Source organism: Camponotus floridanus, unplaced genomic scaffold (assembly GCF_003227725.1).
Source record: "Camponotus floridanus strain SB8 unplaced genomic scaffold, Cflo_v7.5 scaffold32, whole genome shotgun sequence".
NCBI classification, from domain to species: Eukaryota; Metazoa; Arthropoda; class Insecta; order Hymenoptera; family Formicidae; genus Camponotus; species Camponotus floridanus.
Genome location: NW_020229459.1, coordinates 666,898 through 688,298, shown reverse-complemented (window position 1 = coordinate 688,298; position 21,401 = coordinate 666,898). Strand labels below are relative to the sequence as shown.

The following is a 21,401-nucleotide window of genomic DNA, read 5'->3' as shown; positions in this document are numbered from 1 at the left end:
ATATGTACCATAGAAATTATTTACTTACTAAGAATTCTCTAATTTAATCTTAAGATATATACTGTGATCGTGATCATAAAGAGAAATCTAAAAACATAATATTAGAAGATAATAACTTGCAATTCGTTAAAACAGACTTTTAAAGTATTTATCAAAAATATATGTATCTATGTGAATTAATATCAATTCGATTTACACATCAGAATTAGTAGAGTGAAAAAAACAATTAATTGAGGGTTGAACGGAAACTGATTGAGTGCAAACGTTTATTAAAAATGCAAATTATGTTTGGAGCAATTTTATGTGTTTTATTGCAAGGTTTAATATTGACAAAGGCAACTATCACGCCGAAGGATGATAACAGTTTAAACATCCTTCAGGAAGAAAGTATTTCCATCTATCCGGATTTAAATTTCACGCAGGTAAGAGATATTTTTCGCTTGATTAAGAAATAATTGAATGTTATTGCAGCTAGTAGTGTGACTAAAAATGAATGAATAAATTATATATTCTATCTATATAATAAGATAAGATAAAATAAAACAATTCAATATAAAAAATATATATGATAATGTAAAAAACAGATGGATAAAGTTTCGAAATTTTGTTTACAAATGAATGTTATATAGTATATTGAATTTAATTAAAACGATATTTTAAAATTTGACTATGTATTTTCTCTCTTTCTCTCTCTCTCTCTCTCTCTCTCTCTCTCTCTATATATATATATATATATATATATATATATATATAAAATAATTATTTCCAAAATAACAATTTTTAAATTTAATGAAGTTTTCTGTCTACTATCTGCTACATTAATATATACATACGATGACACTTCAATAGATTTTTATGTTATTTTTCTTCAGTTTCTAAACTTTCTTTATCTTTCTAGATATTTATAATATTTAGAATATTTATTGATATATAGTAAGATTTAAGTAGATTTTATTTTAAGAAATTAATTTAAAAAGTTAGCATCACTTCTTTGTGTTAAGGGTAATTATATAACGAAACAGAGCTAAATATCGAGATGGAAAATCTGTCTAATAAAAAAATCCTTCATCAAACATTCTTTAAATTGTATTTATTAACGTTAATATTTCGATCGACGATACATTCGATAACAATTGCTGGAATTTATATTAATTTTCATTGCACATATATCCATTCATATACAATTACATACACATATTCTTATCGAGGCATTATCGGTTTATACTATCGGTTTATATTATCATTTTCAGGATTTGATTGTTAAAAATATAACGACACTCGAGAAAATTCTTGACAAGGATATAAATAAAAGAATATTTATAATTTCTATGACTAATATTTAATAACTGTAAAGAAACAATATTTTTAACCTTTTTATGCTTGAAGTACAAACATTAATAGAACTTTAGTAATATTGGCAAATTTTTGAAAAGAAATTTATAGTAAAATTGAGAAAAGTTAACTAACCTATCATAAGAAAGAATCAAATCGTTAGACAAAATTGTTTTAATAATTGCACTACACTTTCGCTTCTACTACTTGCTAAAAGCTGTTATGAATCGTCATTGACTTTTGTTTACCTACATTGATTGATTTTCTTTTTGATATGATGAGTTATGTTTGATATACAAGATGTTTTAATGAAAAAATAAAAAATAGAGTTTACAATATGAATAAAACTGCATCGCATTGAATATATATCATTTAGGAATGGTTTATATCAAACCGGTATTATTAAGCAAACAAAAAACGAATGGTAATTTTTCGTTTAATTTTATAATTTATATAATTTATCATTAAAAGCACTAGAAACAAACGCTTCAACGATATTCATTTTATAATTCTTTTCGTATGTTACACTTTATGAAGGATATTTCAATGTCCGAGAAAAATTATCATCGTATACTAAATTTCAAATCTGACCGGAGTCATTCTGATAGTACTGTGAGAAATGAGCGAGAAGTCGATGAAGTTACACTTACAAATATTTCTATCATCCGAGAATTTATCGGTAAGTTACAAAAAAATGCATCAAACATTAATAATCTATGATGAAAAAGTGTAAATACAATTTAAATTTAAGAAAGAGTGGAAATAAACTTAAAAATATCTTCCAGCAATGAAAAAAATATAAATTCTATTTTGTCGAAAAAAAAAATAAAAAGGCATAATATAAACATAACATTGTACATAAAAATTGTCATGATTTAAGGTAAAGTCAATTTTAGTAATTTGTTACTTGGTTTTAAAACAATCACAAATATTATACTCCTGATTTCTTAAACTGTAGAAATTTTTCGAAAAGTACTTATCATTTTATTAAAAGTTGTTTATTCGTTTTTGCTATGTATTAACAATTACTTTTCTAAGTCTTAAATGACGCAAAAATTTTTCATATTATTTTATTTTTTAAAGATCAATACTGTGCTAATTTTCATATTTTGTAATTTAGATTTATTTTTCCTCTTTCTTTTATTTTCACATTAAATTGTTCTTTCTGATTTACTCAGAATTCCACATAATTATTAATATAATTATGTTAATATGTACAATCTACTCTAGAAAACAATTTGGACAAGCCAACATCTCTCAGAGCATTTGTACAATTCGACAGTCAATTCACAGAAAAAGTAAACGACATTTTTGTGACATTGAGGTAAAGAATCTAAATTATCAGTTTGTATTTTTTCATTTTTCTCTCTTTTCTTAAATTCAACGACATAAATATATCAAAATGTTAATTCTGTTATAAGTTTACTAAATATAAAAAGACTAAAATGTTATTCTTTTATAGATGGAACCAACCTAACTTTACCGATGAAATAATACAAGGGTACACGGTGCAGTGTTTTTTCATCGAGGATTTAAAAAAGATTCAAATCTGCGAGGATAAAAATATCACAACTACAGAATTGGAGCACACGGTTCACAATCTAACATTTAACACGACATATTATTTTCGAGTACGTGCGCATACTAAAATTGTTGCTAGACCTTACACAGATTTAATCAATGTGTCGACTACACATGAAAATCCAATACCAAAATTATTACTAACAACGAATCTAGGTATCCAAATATGGGACGTCGATTTAAACATTACTAATTTCATAGTGTCGTTTATTTATGAAATTAGGTTTACTCACTCTGAAAGGTACATATACTGATAAAAAAATAGTTATAATTATCATAAATTATTTTTAGCACTAACAATAAAGTTAAAATTATTATTATTATTATGCACAAGTTTATTATTATCAACATTATAGTAGTAATAATTAAAATAGTTATAATAGTAACATTACAGCAGTAACAACTAAAATTAGAAATCTCAACTATTAAAGAAAAAACTAAAATTTAAACTTAAATTTAAACTAAAATAAATCTCAAGAAATCTCAACTATAATTAGAAATCTCAATTATAATATTTTTACTAAACAATTACAGTTGACTTCTTTTTTCAGATCAATAATAATTAAGATGATAAGCCAAAGAAGAGGACTCGAAGAAGTAACATCGCAGATTAATGAAAATAAAATCCCAAAAATAGCTAGCTTTGATAATTATCTATATGATAAGTACGTATAGTGATAAAAAAATGGTTATAACTATCAAATTATTTTTGACACTATAAAGTTAAAGTTATTATATTACTACGTACAAGTTTATTATCAATATTATAGTAATAATAACTATAAAATTAGAAATCTCAATTATAATTTTTTTATTATACAAATAGTTGACTCCTTTTTTCAGATTAGTAATAAATGCTGCTTATTCGATACAAGAACATAGAATTTATTGGATCTTCGAAAGAGATCTAATAACACTGATTAATGAAAATAATATCACAAAAATAGCTACATTTGATTATGATCTACATGCTCTCTGCATTGACTGGGTAGCAAGAAATCTATATTGGACCTATTCAGAGTCAGACTACTATTACATTATAAAGTTGGACTTAACATTGTGGGAAAATGGCATGATTAAACTTGATAAGATTTTCAAATCAAAAATTGATAATGGCTATTTAAGAATATCACCGTTTATGGGGTACGTTTACTACCATTTACTACCGTTCGCCTAAAAAAATAATTTTCTATTAAAAATTAATGCAAATTTGTAATTTTTCTATAATTTTACGTGGTTTTATAATTAAGATTATAAGTAAAAAAAATAATAAGTTATATAATTATAAGAATTTCGAATTTTTACCACATATAAATTTCTGTTTTTGTTAAAATAATGTTTTATAAGAGCGAGTAAAATAATTATATCTTTTTTAGAATTTTATATCACATATCATACAATCGGAAGAATCGAGAATATGATATGATGAAATATCATCTCGATGGAAAAAACGAACAAATTGTTCAGATAAATGCATCCTTTTGCCTATTTCATTATATAGATTTTTTTCGTGATATGATAATTGATAACATGAATAATGAGGAGCCGTTAATTTACTGGTTAAGTGAGAATTACACAACTGTAACAGACATTAACGTTTCTACGTGCAATACGATTTTATACAAGAAAAACGTAGGTGATAACATCAATTTCAAATCTATGACAATTGATAAAACAAACATTTACATTTTAGCAATTGATTCGCTCCAATATATTCTCGTTTTGAAAAAGAAATATGCAAGTCTCAAGAGTGTAAATGCAAACAAATATGTTGAAAAGATATTAATAAGCTCACATAAAAATAATTTTTATAGTATTTACGCTTTTAATAAATATTTACAACCATATCCTCCAATGAGATGTCTAACACCTGACGAAAAAGTTTATAATTTTGAGAATATGACTGCAACGGCAAACAGCATCATTGTAAATTTACCAGAGCCGGTTGTAAAGAGTGGATGCAAAAAATATAATTTACCAATTACTATATATACTATCTTTGTAAGCCATTGTTTAGACAACAACTTCAACAAGTCTGAAGAATTCAATGTGCTGACAGCCGAGCGATATTACGAGATTCAGAACTTAACACCATTAACAGAGTACAAGTTGAAGTTTATTTTAAGCAATTTTTACTTTGATCAATTATCAATAAATCCATTCGATTCGAACGTGATACGAATAAAAACTAATTTGGGCAAGCTTAATGTACCAGAAAACATAAGTGTTTTAGCTTTGACGCCTACTATAGCAGTAGTTCATTGGATGCCACCCAAGAAATTGAACTGCGTGGTTGTGAGCTACGAAGTGCATTGGAAGTTAGTGAACGACATGCAACAAGAGAATAAACAATTTATCAATGTGCCGAAACGTATGGCAGACGGCAGATTTTTCACAAAGATTAACTTGTCGCTACCAGTACAAGATTACTTGATATACGTACGTGTATATCCAAGTAATTTCAGCGATTTCTACAACGAGAGTTTAAGTAAGATCGATCACATATACTCAGAACCAAACAATATTACTTTGAGCAAGGTCAACACAAATAGCATGGACATTTCATGGATCTCAAACGTCAATTTTACGGACTTTATTACCCTAGAGTTCAAAGAGGTTGCAACAGAAAAGTGGGAAACAACGAATTATATTAAAATTAATTATAACAAAGAAGCAACTTACCATATCGGCAATTTACAATCGGGAACTTTATACCAGTTACGCTTGATATTGAGATATCTCGAATATGAGGAAATTTTTACATGGCCGGCTGATGAAAGATTTATTTTTTCAACACTTAACAGTAAGCAACTGAAAATACTCATACAGCACAATAAGATTGCATAGATATATTAAAGAATAATTTTATTGAAACATTGCAATATTGCAATAAAGTATATATTATAGCAACATTGCAGTAGAATATATTTGAAAGAATGCAATGTTATTGCAATCATTTAATAATATTACATATAGAATATTCTTGTTTCTGACAGATAATTATCTCGGATGCATATATGTATAATTAAATTAAAAAGCTTGATATAAACAGAAGTTTCTAATGATTTCATATCTAATATAATATAATATAATATAATAATTATATATATATATTGTAATATTATATTTAAACATAATCATATAACTACTAAAATATAAAATATTATATTTTGGATATAAAATTACTTTAAACTTTTACTTATACGAATCACTTTTTTTATTTTAAATGTTCCATATACTATTATAATTGGGTACAAATATATAAACATTAATTGGAATTTATTATACATTTATAACTAATTATAATTTTATTTTAAAAATCTCAAAAATACAATTACATATACTTGCATATGAAATATACATAAAAATGCATCGAAAAGTAAAAATAAAAAATTATAATGTTAGATAAAGTATTACCTATTCTCTTAATATAATTTAAAAAATATATCTTTGAAAATCTATTAAAACTATATTTATATGAATGTACTGAAAATATATCATAAAATATATGTAACGATGATATAAAATGTTCTATTAAAGAATATAAATGTTATTTATATTCTTTAATAGAAAAAAAAGCAATTTTTATTGTTAGCTTAGAATTATATTTTTTTACTCGACTGATTATTTCTGTGCCATTAATTCATTTAACTTTATGTGCAAAAAAATAAAATTCATTGCATATATACAATAAAAAAAAATAAATAAATATAAGAAAATATATTATTATTACATATATGTGTATGTGTGTGCGTGTGTGTATATATATATATATATAATATATATATATATACAGCGTGACCCATTTTAACTTAGGCAGCCAAATAACTCGAAAAATAAGCACACTACGAAAAAATGGTTACAATCAAAATTTCGTCATTTCGAGGGGGACGTACAATGACGTTAAAATCAGCCCCCCCACCCCTCCCCCTGGGCGGTGAGGGGGGGCAAGTTTGAAATCTTAAATGGGAACCCCTATTTTTCATTGCATATTCTTGTAGCTTATCTCGAGAGCTTTCCAAAACACTATAATTAAGTACCTTTTTATTAAGTACTTTTTGAGTTATAAGGCTTGAAATAATTTCTTAATTTTACATAAACTATAAAATATCTAGTAAACCATTCATTTTTCGATTATCTTACCTTAATACTTTTATGTACAAAATAATGAGAGAATCCATTGGTGCAAAGAAAACATACAGTTGTTTTTAAGAAAAAATATGTAATTTGCAATTAACAATTACATATTTTTTCTTAGAAACAACTATGTGTTTTCTTTACACCAATTGATTCCTCTCATTATTTTGTACATAAAAGTATCAAGGTAAGATAATCGAAAAATGAATGGTTTACTAGATATTTTATTGTTTATGTAAAATTAAGAAATTATTTCAAGCCTTATAACTCAAAAAGTACTTAATAAAAAGGTACTTAATTATAGTGTTTTGGAAAGCTCTCGAGATAAGCTACAAGAATATGCAATGAAAAATAGGGGTTCCCATTTAAGATTTCAAATTTGCCCCCCCTCACCGCCCAGGCGGAGAGGTGGGGGGGCTGATTTTAACGTCATTGTACGTCCCCCTCGAAATGACGAAATTTTGATTCTAACCATTTTTTCGTAGTGTGCTTATTTTTCGAGTTATTTGGCTGCCTAAGTTAAAATGGGTCACCCTGTATATACATATATATATATATATATATGTATATATATATATATATATATATATATATATATTCAGTGGCGTGCAAAAATTTCCGGCCAGTGACATTTCGTATTCTACTTTATTAAAAAAAGAACTTAATGATTTTTGACCATTACAAGATGTGAGCATAAGATATATATATATATATATACACATATATACATATTATTAATTTGTTACTTTGTTTTAAAGCAATCGCAAGTATTATACTTCTGATTTCCTAAGCTATAGGAATTTTTCGAAAAGTACTTGTCATTTTATTAAAAGTTATTTATTTGTTTTTACCGTGAATTACGATTACATTTCTAAATCTTAAATGACGCAAAAAATTTTTATATTACTTTTTAAAGGTCAATGCTGTCCTAATTTCCATATTTTGTAATTTATATATACATTTTCTCTTTCCTTTATTTTCACATTAAATTATTCTTTCTTGTAATTTACTGAAATAATCCAATTAATCTTATATATAATTATGTTAATATGTACGATCTTAAAATCTCTAGAAAGCAGTTTGAGCGAGCCAACATCTCTCAGAGCATTTGTACAATTCGACAGTCAATTCACAGAAAAAACAAACGACATTTTTGTGACATTAAGGTAAAGAATCTAAACTCTCAGTTTGTATTCTTTCATTTTTCTTTCTTTTCCTAAATTGAACGACATATATATATCAAAATATTAATTCTGTTATAATTTTGCTAAATATAAAAAGACTGAAATGTTATTCTTTTATAGATGGAGCCAACCTAAAATTAGGGGTGCAATAATACAAGGGTACACGGTGCAGTGTATTTTCATCGAGGATTTAAAAGAGATTCAAATCTGCGATGATAAAAATATCACAACTACAGAATTGGAGCACACGATTCACAATCTAACATTTAACACGACATATTATTTTCGAGTACGTGCGCATACTAAAATTGTTGCTGGACCTTACACGGATTTAATCAATGTGTCGACTACACATGAAAATACAATATCTAAATTATTAGTCACAACGAATCGAAATATCCAAATATGGGACATAGATTTAAAAGTCGTTAATAATTTGATCGCATTGTCGTACGTATACTGATAAAAAATATACTGATAAAAAAAAATAATTAGAAGAATTATGAAATTATTTTTGACACTATAAAGTTAAAGTTATTATTATACGCACAAGTTTATTATTAACATTATAGCACAAGTTTATTATCAACATTATAGTAATAATAACTATAAAATTAGAAATCTCAACGATAATTTTTTTAATATACTATTATAGTTGGCTGCTTTTTTTAGATACGAATTAAGAGATGTCGCTTATTCAATACAAGAAAATAGAATTTATTGGATAACCCGAAGAGACCTAATGATATTGAAGATTAATGAAAAACATATCACAATTATAAGTAGATTTGATCATGATCTACATGATCTCTGCATTGACTGGGTAGCGAGAAATCTATATTTGACCTATCAAGAGTCAGACTACTCTTACATTGAAAAATTCGACTTAACAATGTGGGAAAATGGCATAACTAAATTTGATAATATTTTGAAAAAAAAATTTGCTAATGACTATTTAAATGTATTACCGTCTATGGGGTACGTCTACTACCGTTCACCTGAAAAAACAATTTTCCATTAAAGATTTATGCAAATTTGTAACTTTTTTATAATACGTATTTTATGTAGTTTTATAATTAAGATCATAAGTAAAAAGATATAATAAGTTATTATATAATTATAAAAATTTTAAATTTTTACCACATAAGTTCTGTTTTTGTTAAAATAATGTTTTATAATGAGTAAAATAATTATATATTTTTTAGAATTTTATATCGCATATCATACAGTTGGATGAATGAAAAATATGATATTATGAAATATCATCTCGATGGAAAAAACGAGCAAATTGTTGAGAAAAATAATTCCATTCTACATTATCATATACATTCTTTTAGAAAAATGATAATTGATAACATGAATAATGAAGAGTCGTTAATTTACTGGTTAAATGATCGGAGTACAATTGTAACAGACATTAATATTTCTAAGTTCAATGAGATTTTACACCGGAAAAACATAAGTGATGACATCACATTCCAATCTATGACGATTGACAAAACAAACATTTACATTTTAGCACATAATTCTCAATGTAAGTGTGTATATACTCTCTACATTTTGAAAAAGAAATATGAAAGTCTCGAGAGCGACTCAAATGCATACAAATATGTTAAAAAGATATCAATAAACTCAAAAAGAGAGATGTTTTATAAAAAAATGTATGCTTTTGATAAATTTTCACAACCATATCCTCCAATGAGATGTCTGACACCTGACGAAAAAGTTTATAATTTTGAGAATGTGACTGCAACGGCAAACAGCATCATTGTAAATTTACCGGAGTCGGTTGTAAAGAGTGGATGCAAAAAATATAATTTACCAACTACTATATATACTATCTTTGTAAGCCATTGTTTAGACAACAACCTCAACAAGTCTGAAGAATTCAATGTGCTGCGATATGTGACGTGCGAGCGATATTACGAGATTCAGAACTTAACACCATTTACAGAGTACAAGTTGAAGTTTACTTTAAGCAATTTTTACTTTGATCAATTATCAATAAATCCATTCGATTCGAACGTGATACGAATAAAAACTAATTTGGACAAGCTTAATGTACCAGAAAACATAAGTGTTTTAGCTTTGACGCCTACTATAGCAGTAGTTCATTGGATGCCACCCAAGAAATTGAACTGCGTGGTTGTGAGCTACGAAGTGCATTGGAAATTAGTGAACGACACGCAACAAGAGAATAAACAATTTATCAATGTGCCGAAACGTGTGGCAGACGGCAGATTTTTCACAAAGATTAACTTGTCACTACCAGTACAAGATTACTTGATATACGTGCGTGTGTATCCAAGTAATTTCAGCGATTTTTACAACGAGAGTAAAAAAAAGATCGATCACATATACTCAGAACCAAACAATATTACTATGAGTGAGGCCAATATAAATAGCATGAACATTTCATGGATCTCAAACATCAATCTGACGATCTCTTCTGCACTAGAGTACAAAAACGTTTCAACAGAAAAGTGGCAAACAACGAATGATATCAGAATGAATTATAACAAAGAAGTAATATATCATATCGAAAATTTACAATCGGGAACTTTATACCAATTTCGCTTGATATTGAGATATCCCGAATATGAGGAAACTTTTACATGGCCGACTGATGAAAGATTTATTTTTTCAACACGTGGTAAGCAAATGAAAATACCCATACAACATAATAAGATTGCAGATATATTGAAGAATAATTTCATTGAAACATTGCAAATTGATTGCGAAACTTTTGCTGAGTCATTGTTATAAGATGTGATGAAAGTCAAGATGTTCGCTTTTTGCAATGAAACATTGTTGCAATATTACAGTTTAATATATTGAAAAGAATGCAATGTTATTACAATCATTTAATTTTATTACGTATAAAATATTTTTGTTTTTGATGGATAAATATCTTGAAAACATATAAATTAAATTAAAAAGCTCGATATAAATAGAAATTTGCATATCTAAGATAATCATATCTAAGATAATATATTGCAAAATTGTATTTAAACGTAATCATATAAAATATGTTTTTATACAAAATTACTTTAAACTTTTACTTCCGAATCATTTTTTTTATTTTAAATGTTCTATATACTCTTATAATGGGTACTTTATATATATATATATATATATATATATATATATATATATCTTTCTCTAATGGTTTATTAATGTTTATACATATGTAAACATTAGTTACAGAATTAATTAAACATTACTAATTACATTTTTATTTAAAAATTTTAAAAATCCATTATATTTATATTTATTTGTATGAGAAAAACATAAAAATACATTGAAAAATAAAATGATAGATATAAAAATATCTATTCTTAATATAATAAAAAGATATCGTATTCGTACATAAAGTAAAAATATATCATAAAATATATTTTAACATTGATATAAAATGTTATCTATATTTTAATAAAGGAATAGAAATGCTTATCTTTAGCTTAAAATTGTATTTACTCGACTGATATTATTTCTGTGTCATTAATTCATTTAACTTCTGCAAAAAATTCATCGCATATATATAAATATAAAAGTATATATTATTACATTATTTTTATAGATAAATTAAAGAGTGTTATAGTTTCCCAATGGTTTCAAAATATCAATATTACATTGCTAATACCCAATTCATATTTTGTTAATTTATATTTCTGCAATGTTTCCGTAATGTGTTACATTACAATTTGCAATATTGCAACATTGTCACAAAGTAGCTGTAATATTCTGTGGTGCATAGATGTTGTAATATTATATGCTTATTTTTTTATATATGAATAGACTGATAAAGTTTAAAAAATTTATTTATTTATTATTAATTTATTATTATTTATGTATTATTAATTTATTATTATTAATTTATTATTAATTTATTATTATTTATTTATTATTAATTTATTATTCTTTTATTATTAATTAATTTATAATAACGTTATTGGTAGATATAACTTTTTAAATAAAACGCATACACGAAAATATTAAAATTATGTTTTTGCGTAATATAGATGATATTTCGAACACTCCTGGAGAGATAAACTATTATTTACTATTGATGTTAAGTTTTATCATTATAGTTATTATAATCTGCATCTGCTATTTTTACTGTTGTAAGTATATTTGATATCAAGGTATCAACTTAAAGTGTAGATTATGCATATATCTGATATAATAGAGATTTACTGAAACTATTAATTTACTAGTGATTTACTTATAGAAAATTAAACTAATAAATTTACTAAAAAACGATAAATTTTATAATGCATATTATTACATAATTAAATCGAAATTTTATAACAGTATATCATCGACGCAGAAATAATAATGAGCAATTTTTGCCTTCAACAATGGCCGACATGGAATTAGCGATTCTACATGAAGTACCTTGCCGAAACACTCAATTGAATATACTTTACAGTCCTACATTGTTACATTATAACCCAGATGAATATGCGATAACTAAAATCGAACGTAAACAAATCACATTAATAAAACTTCTTGGTAGTGGCGCATTTGGAAAGGTAAAAGTTTTTTCAAGCAATGTATGTTTCAAATTAATTTCTAGATCAAGAAAACAGACTTTTCCTAATAAGGACATAAATTATATGAATTTTTATAGTAGATTATATGTAATATAAAATTTAGATGAGACAACATACATGTACTTTGTTATATAATTTTCGTTGAATTATTTAATATAAAATAAAATATAACGATACTACAACGACATTATTCTATACATTTTTAAGTACATATTTAAATTTGTATCAAATATTTTGCAGGTATTTCAAGGAAATGTGAAGAATTTAGAAAGGCCCGGCATAGAAATATCCGTTGCAATAAAAACGCTTCGGAAAGATGCTTCTTCCAATGAGAAAAAGAAATTTTTAAAAGAAGCCAAGCTTATGAGTCACTTTCGACATGAACATATATTAAGATTGTTGGCCATTTGTGAAGATGGGGATTCTCCATTACTAGTGTTGGAATTGATGGAAACTGATCTGTCAAAATATTTGAGAGATTGTCGAAATTTGCAAGCGTCAGATTTGCATGCCTTGCATTTGCAGGATTTACTAGCCATGTGCGAAGATGTTGCGCGAGGCTGTTGCTACTTGGAAGAATTGCGTTTCGTACATAGAGATCTAGCGTGTCGCAATTGTTTAGTATCTTCGAGAAATCGCGAGAATCGTGTCATTAAAATTGGAGATTTTGGACTAGCTAGAGATATCTACAAGGATGATTATTATCGCGGGGTAAATGCAATTATTTAAAATTTAATTATTAAAATAATTAATTCTTTTGGAAATGCTTTCAATTTTTTATCATAATATTATTGTTTTTTTTTAAATAATATTGAGTATAAATAAATTGTTTATATTTATATAAAGTAAGTGATAAATAAGAGTTTTTTTCATTTTGCACATATTTTATTCTAAATGAACAACTTGAGCAAGAAAATTAAATTTTTGTTAAAATCATGTTTTAGAAAGGAAAAGAGTTGCTTCCTGTTCGCTGGATGGCACCGGAATCTTTGATATTCGGCACATTTACTTCTCAAAGCGATGTTTGGTCATTTGGTGTTTTAATGTGGGAAATTACATCGTTGGGTGAGCAACCTTATATTGGCAAGTCTATTGAAGAAGTGATAAATTATGTACGTGATGGAGGCAGATTGTCAATGACTCTTAACTGTCCGTCAATATTGTACCAGTTGATGCTACGTTGCTGGAGTACAGTGGATGCTAGACCAAATTTCAAATTTTGTTTGAAAAATATTATAGCATTAAGAAAGAACATAGAAGATGCCTTACTGAGTCCAGTCGATACTATTTAACTGATATTATAATTAAATTAATGTTTATTTTCCAAATGATCCAATAAATCTTACTGTAGGAAAAATATTTCTACATAATTGATTCTGTCTGTTTTGAATTTAAATTTTATTAGAAAATCATATTAAAAGATAAAGAAATAATATAAGGTAAAATTATGATATATAAGATTATAAGATGAAGAAATGTGATAATTTTTAAATCTATATTTAACATCTATGAGGTTCCATATATTATCAAATTTTTTCTCTAACAACAATTGCAAGTGTAACGAGGAACTTTTCGTGAATGCAAGTGCGTGAGTGTAAATGCAACGAGGAATTCAAATTAGTGCAACGAGGATTGGAGATAAATCTTATTTATAAATCTTATTTATAAATCATTCATTTATAATTTAATTTATAAATATTATATTTTTATATTTTAATATATAATTTTTTATATAATTTTTATATAAATTTTATTATAAATTAAATCTTAAAAACTTTACCTTATAATATTAATTATTATTATCTTAATAAAATCATTTTCTAAATATAAATCCTATAAAATTTTTTAAATTCTATATAAAAATTCATTATCTTATAATAATTATTTTTTTTTACTAATCTATTATAATCATCTAACTTATTATCCTTCCCCCTTAATTTCCCAACTCCATCTCTATATCCTATAATTTTTTTTAATATCATAAAAATAACAAATTATCTTAAAAATTATCTTATATATAATCAATCTTAACTACATCCAACATTAATATTGTCTTAAGCCATAATCGATTATTTCAAAAATAATCAACCATGATTGGTCAATTTGCCTACGAATTACGACTTGCGACGTCACGATACGACCAATGTAGATCCGGCTTGAGATTGAACTATGAAAACCGGCCTCAGGCTTCTCTCTGCTGTTATTAATCCTATTGGCTTCCATCTAGTGTCGTCTAGTAAATTTTTTCGCGCATACGCGGTATCAGTTTCACTAAATTTCACGCGAAAAACCTGTCAACCGTCTAGCAACGCTGCTTTCAATGGTTATATTCTTTCCGTAGAACGTTTAGAACGTGAAAACATGGCTGAGGTAAATTTCCGAAATTTTAATATTAAATCTGAGATAATCTCGCACATCTATTGCACCAAGCAAAATTGTACCAGTTGTACATTTTACTTAATTATTTATTTATATTAGTAAAACAATATTAATGCACAATAATTATATATATTTGATAAATGTCTCATCTGGTAGCTGAATATTTCACTTTTCCTATCTTTTACAGGCAGATGAAACTCAGAAGAAGAAGAGGACCTTCAGGAAGTTCACCTTCCGAGGGGTGGACCTCGATCAGCTGCTGGATATGCCAAAGTAAGATGCACCAAGAGTTGTTTCCTTAAACATAACCTCAATTCAGCTTCAATTTACAAAGAATTACAATTTATCTGTCTTACATATTTTTTTCATTCATAAATTTTAAAGTTAAATAAGCCTTATTTTTATTATTTTAATTATTTTTAATTATTTTAATTATTTTAATTACTTTAAATTTAATTTATTTTAATTATTTTTATTTATTTGTCTTAAGCTAAATTTATCACATCATATTCATATCTTCAAAATCTAAATTATACAAGAAACAAATATAGCGTGAGAAAAAAAAAGGACCATTTTTCAATGAATAATTGTTTTCCAGTGAGCAGTTGATGGATTTGATGCATGCGAGAGCACGTAGGCGCTTCTCCCATGGTTTGAAAAGGAAATCTATGGCTCTTGTCAAAAAGTTGCGCAAAGCGAAGAAGGAAACGCCACCAAATGAAAAGCCTGAAATTGTCAAGACTCATTTGCGCAATATGATCATTGTTCCAGAAATGGTCGGTTCGATTGTGGGAGTGTACAATGGCAAAACCTTCAATCAGGTTGAAATCAAACCAGAAATGATTGGTCATTACCTCGGAGAATTCTCCGTTACGTACAAACCTGTTAAACATGGTAGGCCCGGTATCGGTGCTACGCATTCTTCACGATTTATTCCACTCAAGTAAATTGTACTTTTTTTATCAATAAAAAATGTAATGAGTTAATTTTGTTTTTACAAAAATTTACTCATAAGTAGATAACAAAAATTTCTTGTAATCTCAAGAACAATATAAAAATGTGTGAAAGCAAGAGATTTTTCGATTTAGTTTATAAAAAGAAGAAAGATAAATAACTAATATCACAATTTAATGCTTAAAATATGCATTTAAAAAGATGATAGTTTGTGACTTTTATACACTCGTTAAATCTTGAACTATTTCAATATGTATTTCATCATCTGTGCAATCATGTGGCTCAGGTATATTCTTTTACAATGTGTATATGAAGATTTTTTACATGTAATACAAGAGAGAAGATTTATTAAATTAATAGGAAATACAATTTCTTACTATAAGAGAAGAGTTCAACACTGTGTGCTGAGATGTAAGCAGTACGTTGCACGTATATCTAGCCATCATTGCTATTACTCTGTTTCATAGCAAAGTAGGCACTTTGAAGCTCTCGAAGATTGCTTTCTAGTGTCGCAACCTCGTCATACTTGCAATCGGCGCGGGCTTGCTTAATGTATGCTCGAAGATTGCTCATTTGTTCAATTATTGGATCCATGGAGGAAGACATGATGGATGTGACATTGGACGGACCCCAACCTTGAGACTGAGTCACAACTGTCGGTGCCTAAAAAAATTTTTTTACTGTCAGAAAATTTGTGAAATTTCTAATTTAGCTACATCATCGATCAATTAGTCAATCAATTTGTATTTCAAACTTGATCTTCTTTATTTATTTTATTTTTCAGAAATTTTAAACTTAATCTTAAATTAACTTAATTTTAAATTTTAATATATATATATATATATATATATATATATATATATATATCTTTTAATATATTAATTTTAATATATATCTTTTATCTTGAAAAGTTAAGCTCATTGTATGTTTGACATAAAAGAAAGCTACAAGTATAAAATATGTAAAAATCAAATTGAAGATTAGAACTTTTGCGACTTGGCATGACTTAGAATTAAATTTTTCAACTATTAATTCTGTCAACATGCTTTGTCAGTACAAATTACCTGGTTGACTTTCATGGAAGGACTGTTATCTAAATTCCATGTATCTCTCTTGCGCTGTTCCTTGGACTTTTCTCGTTGATCTTCTTCCAATTGTCGTTCATACGCTATTCGGGCTTCTATTCTGTTCTGACGTTCCTCTCGTAAAGCTACATATTCCTCTACCGAAGATAAAGGTTGTAGAGTTAATAACTCTTCCTTTAAAAATATCATTGCCGACGTTCTAACCATCTGATACAGACGCAATTCTTGGCTCTGTATCTCCTGCGGGTCTTGCACGTCCTTTTTCGCGCCGAGGATGAGAATCCTTTTGCTGGTTGCATCTATATTTTCTCCCAATTTTGCCAGCTTGACTCGCAACGATTGAGCGTCCTCCACATCGTACGTAGTCTCTCCTTCTCTAAAATAATTTTCCAAAATAGTTTCCAATGCATTTCTGATATATTAATTATTTTTTGTACATTTATGCGTGCGATACAAGTTTGCATATCAGTTAAATAATTTTCAATGTAATATCTAATGTATAAATAATATTTAATGTATAAATTTTTAATGTAATATCTAACGTATAAACAGGGTTGGGTAAGTTTATATATTTTTTTTAAACTAAATTAAGTTAAAGTTAATGGGTTAAAAAATTAATTTAGTTATATTAAAAGTTATACAAATAAAAAATTAACTTAATAAAAGTTACTTTAAAATTAAATTAACGTTAGTTAAGAAAAGTTAAAATTTTGGAAAGCATTATTTCATTTTGTATTAAATTAGATAGTAATTTTAAAATTACTCTAAATAATAATAATATGAATCTTCAAATAAATTTGGGGGGAAAGTTAATAAGTTTAAGTTTATGTGTTTTAAAAATAACTAGTTAAACTCTTTTTAAAATAACTAAGTTGAGATAAAAATTATTAACTTTTTAACTTTTAACTAATCAACTAGTTATTACCCAACCCTGTGTCTAAATAATATTTAATGTATAAATTTTAATGTAATAATTTTTAATGTAATATCTCGTGCATTTAATACGAATGTTATCCTAAACATGATGTATAAAGGTTCACATACTGTAACGATTCCCACATTTTGTTGTACATTGCTAAATGCTGCGAGGCTTCGCTCATGTACCCCCGCATTTTCTCGTAAAACTCACAGACAATCGGTTTGGCGAACTGCTTGGCCTTTTGCATTTCTCTCGCGTCGAGTAAATTTATACAATGAGTACAAACTCTAAAGTGCTGCTCACCACTAGCCGGATCATTGACTAATGATAAGACACTGTTCAAGCTACCATTGGAGGGTGAGCGTGCCAGCTTTGTGAGACCAATGCCCGCTCGTACTATTCTCTCAGAGAGAGCTCGTTCCGACGTAGAGGACAGAGCTGAATCGTCTTGTATAGACACAGGACTAGTCATTTTTCCTACAAAAAAGGAAAATACTTTTTAGGTTTTTGTCAGATGTAACTTTGGAAACTTTTCTGTAGCATCAATGTTATATGTATCTTACATACGTGCGTCACCTAGAGAGAGGAATACTGTACAATTATGGCACATGACTGCTCCACAAAGTCTGCAGTGATGTTTTCGTCTCGCCAAGTGAAAACTCTTTGCACAATTAGGGCACAATTTCACATCCTTCTCGTCAATCCATGGCACGATAGCTCGTTCGTGAACTGCTCATTTTTATTTAGATTACATTTGTATTATACTATAAGAGTTTCTTTTATATATATATATATATATATATATATATATATATATATATTTCAATTATATATACAGGGTGTTTCAGACCATCCTTTCAGTACCACCCATTTAAAAACTAGAGAAGTGGTTATTTTAAAAAAGTAAAAACATTTTCTTTATAAATTGGGTGCGCTCTATCGAATGGTGATATTTTCAGCTTCTGGTTCCGGCCGGAAATAGACGATTTAGACCGGAAGCATTTTTTAAATAGAACTCCCTATTTTTCATTGCATATTCTTGTAGCTTACCTCGAGAGCTTTCCAAAACACTATAATAAATTATTTTTCCATAAAGTACTTTTTCAGTTATGAGGCTTGAAATCATTTCTTAATTTTACATACACCATAAAATATCTACTAAAATATTCATTTTTCGATTATCTTGATACTTTTATGTACAAAATAATGAGAGGAATCAATTGGTGTAAAGAAAACACATAGTAGTTTCTAAGAAAAAATATGTAATTTGCAATTAACAATTCCATATTTTTTCTTAAAAAACAACTGTATGTTTTCTTTACACCAATTGATTCCTCTCATTATTTTGTACATGAAAGTATTAAGGTAAGATAATCAAAAAATAAATATTATACAAGATATTTTATGGTTTATGTAAAATTAAGAAATGATTTCAAGCCTCATAACTCGAAAAGTACTTCATGGAAAAATAATTTATTATAGTGTTTTGGAAAGCTCTCGAGATAAGCTACAAGAATATGCAACCATTCGATAGAGCGCACCCGATTTATAAAGAAAATGTTTTACTTTTTTAAAATAACCACTTCTCTAGATTTTAAATGGATGATACGGGTGGTCTGAAACACCCTGTATATTTTATATATATTTTTACCTTTTCTATCGACAGGATCCGATGGTAAATTATTTAATAATTTATCTAGCCTTATAAGAAGTTTATTCGTTTCATAAGCATATCTCTCTAATCGAGCGTTTCTTATGTCCTTAAAGTACTTTGTGTGAGTTGTAATTGCACCTAAAATTTTTAAAAATTAGTCACACGAGATGATACATTTGTTCCAGTTTTTGACAACAGTAAATCAATAAATTAAAGCTTCTACTTCCTAATCTTGTCTGTTTATTTGCAAATAATGTAGAATATATTTGCACCTATTTCTTGTGGTCCCCAGTTAATTTCAGGACTTCTTCGCTTGTCCTGTGGAACTGAACTCTGAAACGTCTCTGGTATATCGTCCTGCTTCAGAATCTTTTTCTTGGCTTTGCCAAACAAATCTGCAACACGCAAACCCTGTGATATTCATTTCGCATACATTTCATTGACTTGGGGTACAACTTTGGGCACCTGTTCTTTGGCAAAATAATAAGAAAAAAAAAACGAAAAGAGTCACGTATACCTTTCAACGATTTTAGAATTTCAGGATCATCATTATGAACCTCCTCGAAATGCTTGGTCAAGTGATTGGGTGCCTTGAAATCGGTCATGCATATAGGGCATATAAATCCCTCCAGCACTTCACCGTTGCCGGCCATCGCGAGGCTGAGATATTCGCGCGATTCGCAGTCTTTTTTCTTTTAGAGTCCTTTGATCACGTTTACCGGCTCCACATTACGTTCTAACGTGGGCGTTTCTCCAACAATTCGGGAGAACCGTGTCTCGCAGACCATCGTAGACGGCCATATTGAACAGCTGATTGAAATGTCAAACGCGTTAACCTCGTGTTATCGAGGACGAGCATCTGGGCTGGCTCAGTTTTTATCAAATGCGTACGATATTTATGTAGATTGAATGATATCGTATAACGATCAGGATTTTAAAATATTTCTGTTACAACTCTTATCGTGTATTTTCGGTCCCTCAAACTTTACCGAACGAAACTTGACGTTTTTGTTCGAAATCGATGATCTTTGTCCAAATTAAAAATAAGAATATCTCAATCAATCAATTATTTTATCAGTTACTTTATGAAAGATTAGATATGCTCACAAAAATGATGTTTATCATTTCATTTATAAATTAAGTTTTTTAAATAAAGAAAAATTATTTAAAAAGAAAAGTTTTTAATTTTTTAATTATTTGAGCCAAGTCTCTAATTATTAAAAATTTATTTATCTAAATAATATATTTATTTTTTATTTACTTATATATCTATAAAAATAATATAATTATTTTAAATAAAAAAAATTATTTAAAAAAATTTTTTAATTATTTGAGTCAAGTCTCTAATTATTAAAAATTTATTTATCTAAATAACATATATTTATTTTTTAATTACTTATATATCTATAAAAATAATTATATTATTTTAATATTAATATAATTATTATTTTGATATAGAAAATAAATAAATAAATAAAGATATATAAAATAATAAAGAACGAATAAAGATATATAAAATAATAATATAATTATTTTTATAGATATATAAGTAAATAAAAAATACATATATTATTTAGATAAATAAATTTTTAATAAAGATTTGGCTCAAATAATCAAAAA

At 27.1% G+C, this 21,401-nt stretch overlaps 3 protein-coding genes across 3 annotated transcripts; 2 read left to right on the top strand and 1 right to left on the bottom strand.

Moving 5' to 3' along the window:
* The first annotated feature begins 234 nt into the window (after positions 1-234).
* LOC112638532 (protein sevenless-like) lies at positions 235-14,145 on the top strand. The gene is made up of 15 exons (XM_025410461.1): positions 235-422; positions 1,870-2,011; positions 2,563-2,656; positions 2,795-3,154; positions 3,465-3,578; positions 3,757-4,056; positions 4,290-5,716; positions 8,123-8,216; positions 8,355-8,684; positions 8,907-9,212; positions 9,440-10,887; positions 12,257-12,358; positions 12,549-12,769; positions 13,031-13,501; positions 13,735-14,145. Exons 1-15 carry the CDS (start codon positions 276-278, stop codon positions 14,080-14,082), a joined length of 5,904 nt encoding a protein of 1,967 aa, XP_025266246.1. The 5' UTR covers positions 235-275; the 3' UTR covers positions 14,083-14,145.
* A 948-nt stretch (positions 14,146-15,093) lies between these two features.
* LOC105254611 (40S ribosomal protein S15) lies at positions 15,094-16,155 on the top strand. The gene is made up of 3 exons (XM_011263400.3): positions 15,094-15,160; positions 15,357-15,442; positions 15,768-16,155. The coding sequence occupies exons 1-3, from the start codon at positions 15,152-15,154 to the stop codon at positions 16,114-16,116; spliced, it is 444 nt and encodes a 147-aa protein (XP_011261702.1). The 5' UTR covers positions 15,094-15,151; the 3' UTR covers positions 16,117-16,155.
* Positions 16,156-16,306: 151 nt separating this feature from the next.
* Positions 16,307-20,798, bottom strand: LOC105254610 (rabenosyn-5). Its single transcript, XM_011263399.3, has 7 exons — positions 20,299-20,798; positions 20,054-20,176; positions 19,779-19,919; positions 18,695-18,856; positions 18,253-18,604; positions 17,188-17,584; positions 16,307-16,786 (listed from the first exon to the last, which is right to left on the bottom strand). Exons 1-7 carry the CDS (start codon positions 20,432-20,434, stop codon positions 16,559-16,561), a joined length of 1,539 nt encoding a protein of 512 aa, XP_011261701.1. The 5' UTR covers positions 20,435-20,798; the 3' UTR covers positions 16,307-16,558.
* Between the last annotated feature and the right edge of the window lie 603 nt (positions 20,799-21,401).

Coding starts and splice junctions, on each gene's coding strand:
- LOC112638532 (XM_025410461.1), top strand. CDS start 276: ATGCAAATTATGTTTGGAGCAATTTTATGTGTTTTATTGCAAGGTTTA. Junction 423..1,869: donor CGGATTTAAATTTCACGCAG/GTAAGAGATATT, acceptor CACTTTATGAAG/GATATTTCAATGTCCGAGAA. Junction 8,685..8,906: donor AATAATTTGATCGCATTGTC/GTACGTATACTG, acceptor TGCTTTTTTTAG/ATACGAATTAAGAGATGTCG.
- LOC105254611 (XM_011263400.3), top strand. Junction 15,443..15,767: donor CAGCTGCTGGATATGCCAAA/GTAAGATGCACC, acceptor ATTGTTTTCCAG/TGAGCAGTTGATGGATTTGA.
- LOC105254610 (XM_011263399.3), bottom strand. CDS start 20,434: ATGGCCGGCAACGGTGAAGTGCTGGAGGGATTTATATGCCCTATATGC. Junction 19,920..20,053: donor CTGGGGACCACAAGAAATAG/GTGCAAATATAT, acceptor TAAAAATTTTAG/GTGCAATTACAACTCACACA. Junction 17,585..18,252: donor AAAATGTGGGAATCGTTACA/GTATGTGAACCT, acceptor AAATTATTTTAG/AGAAGGAGAGACTACGTACG.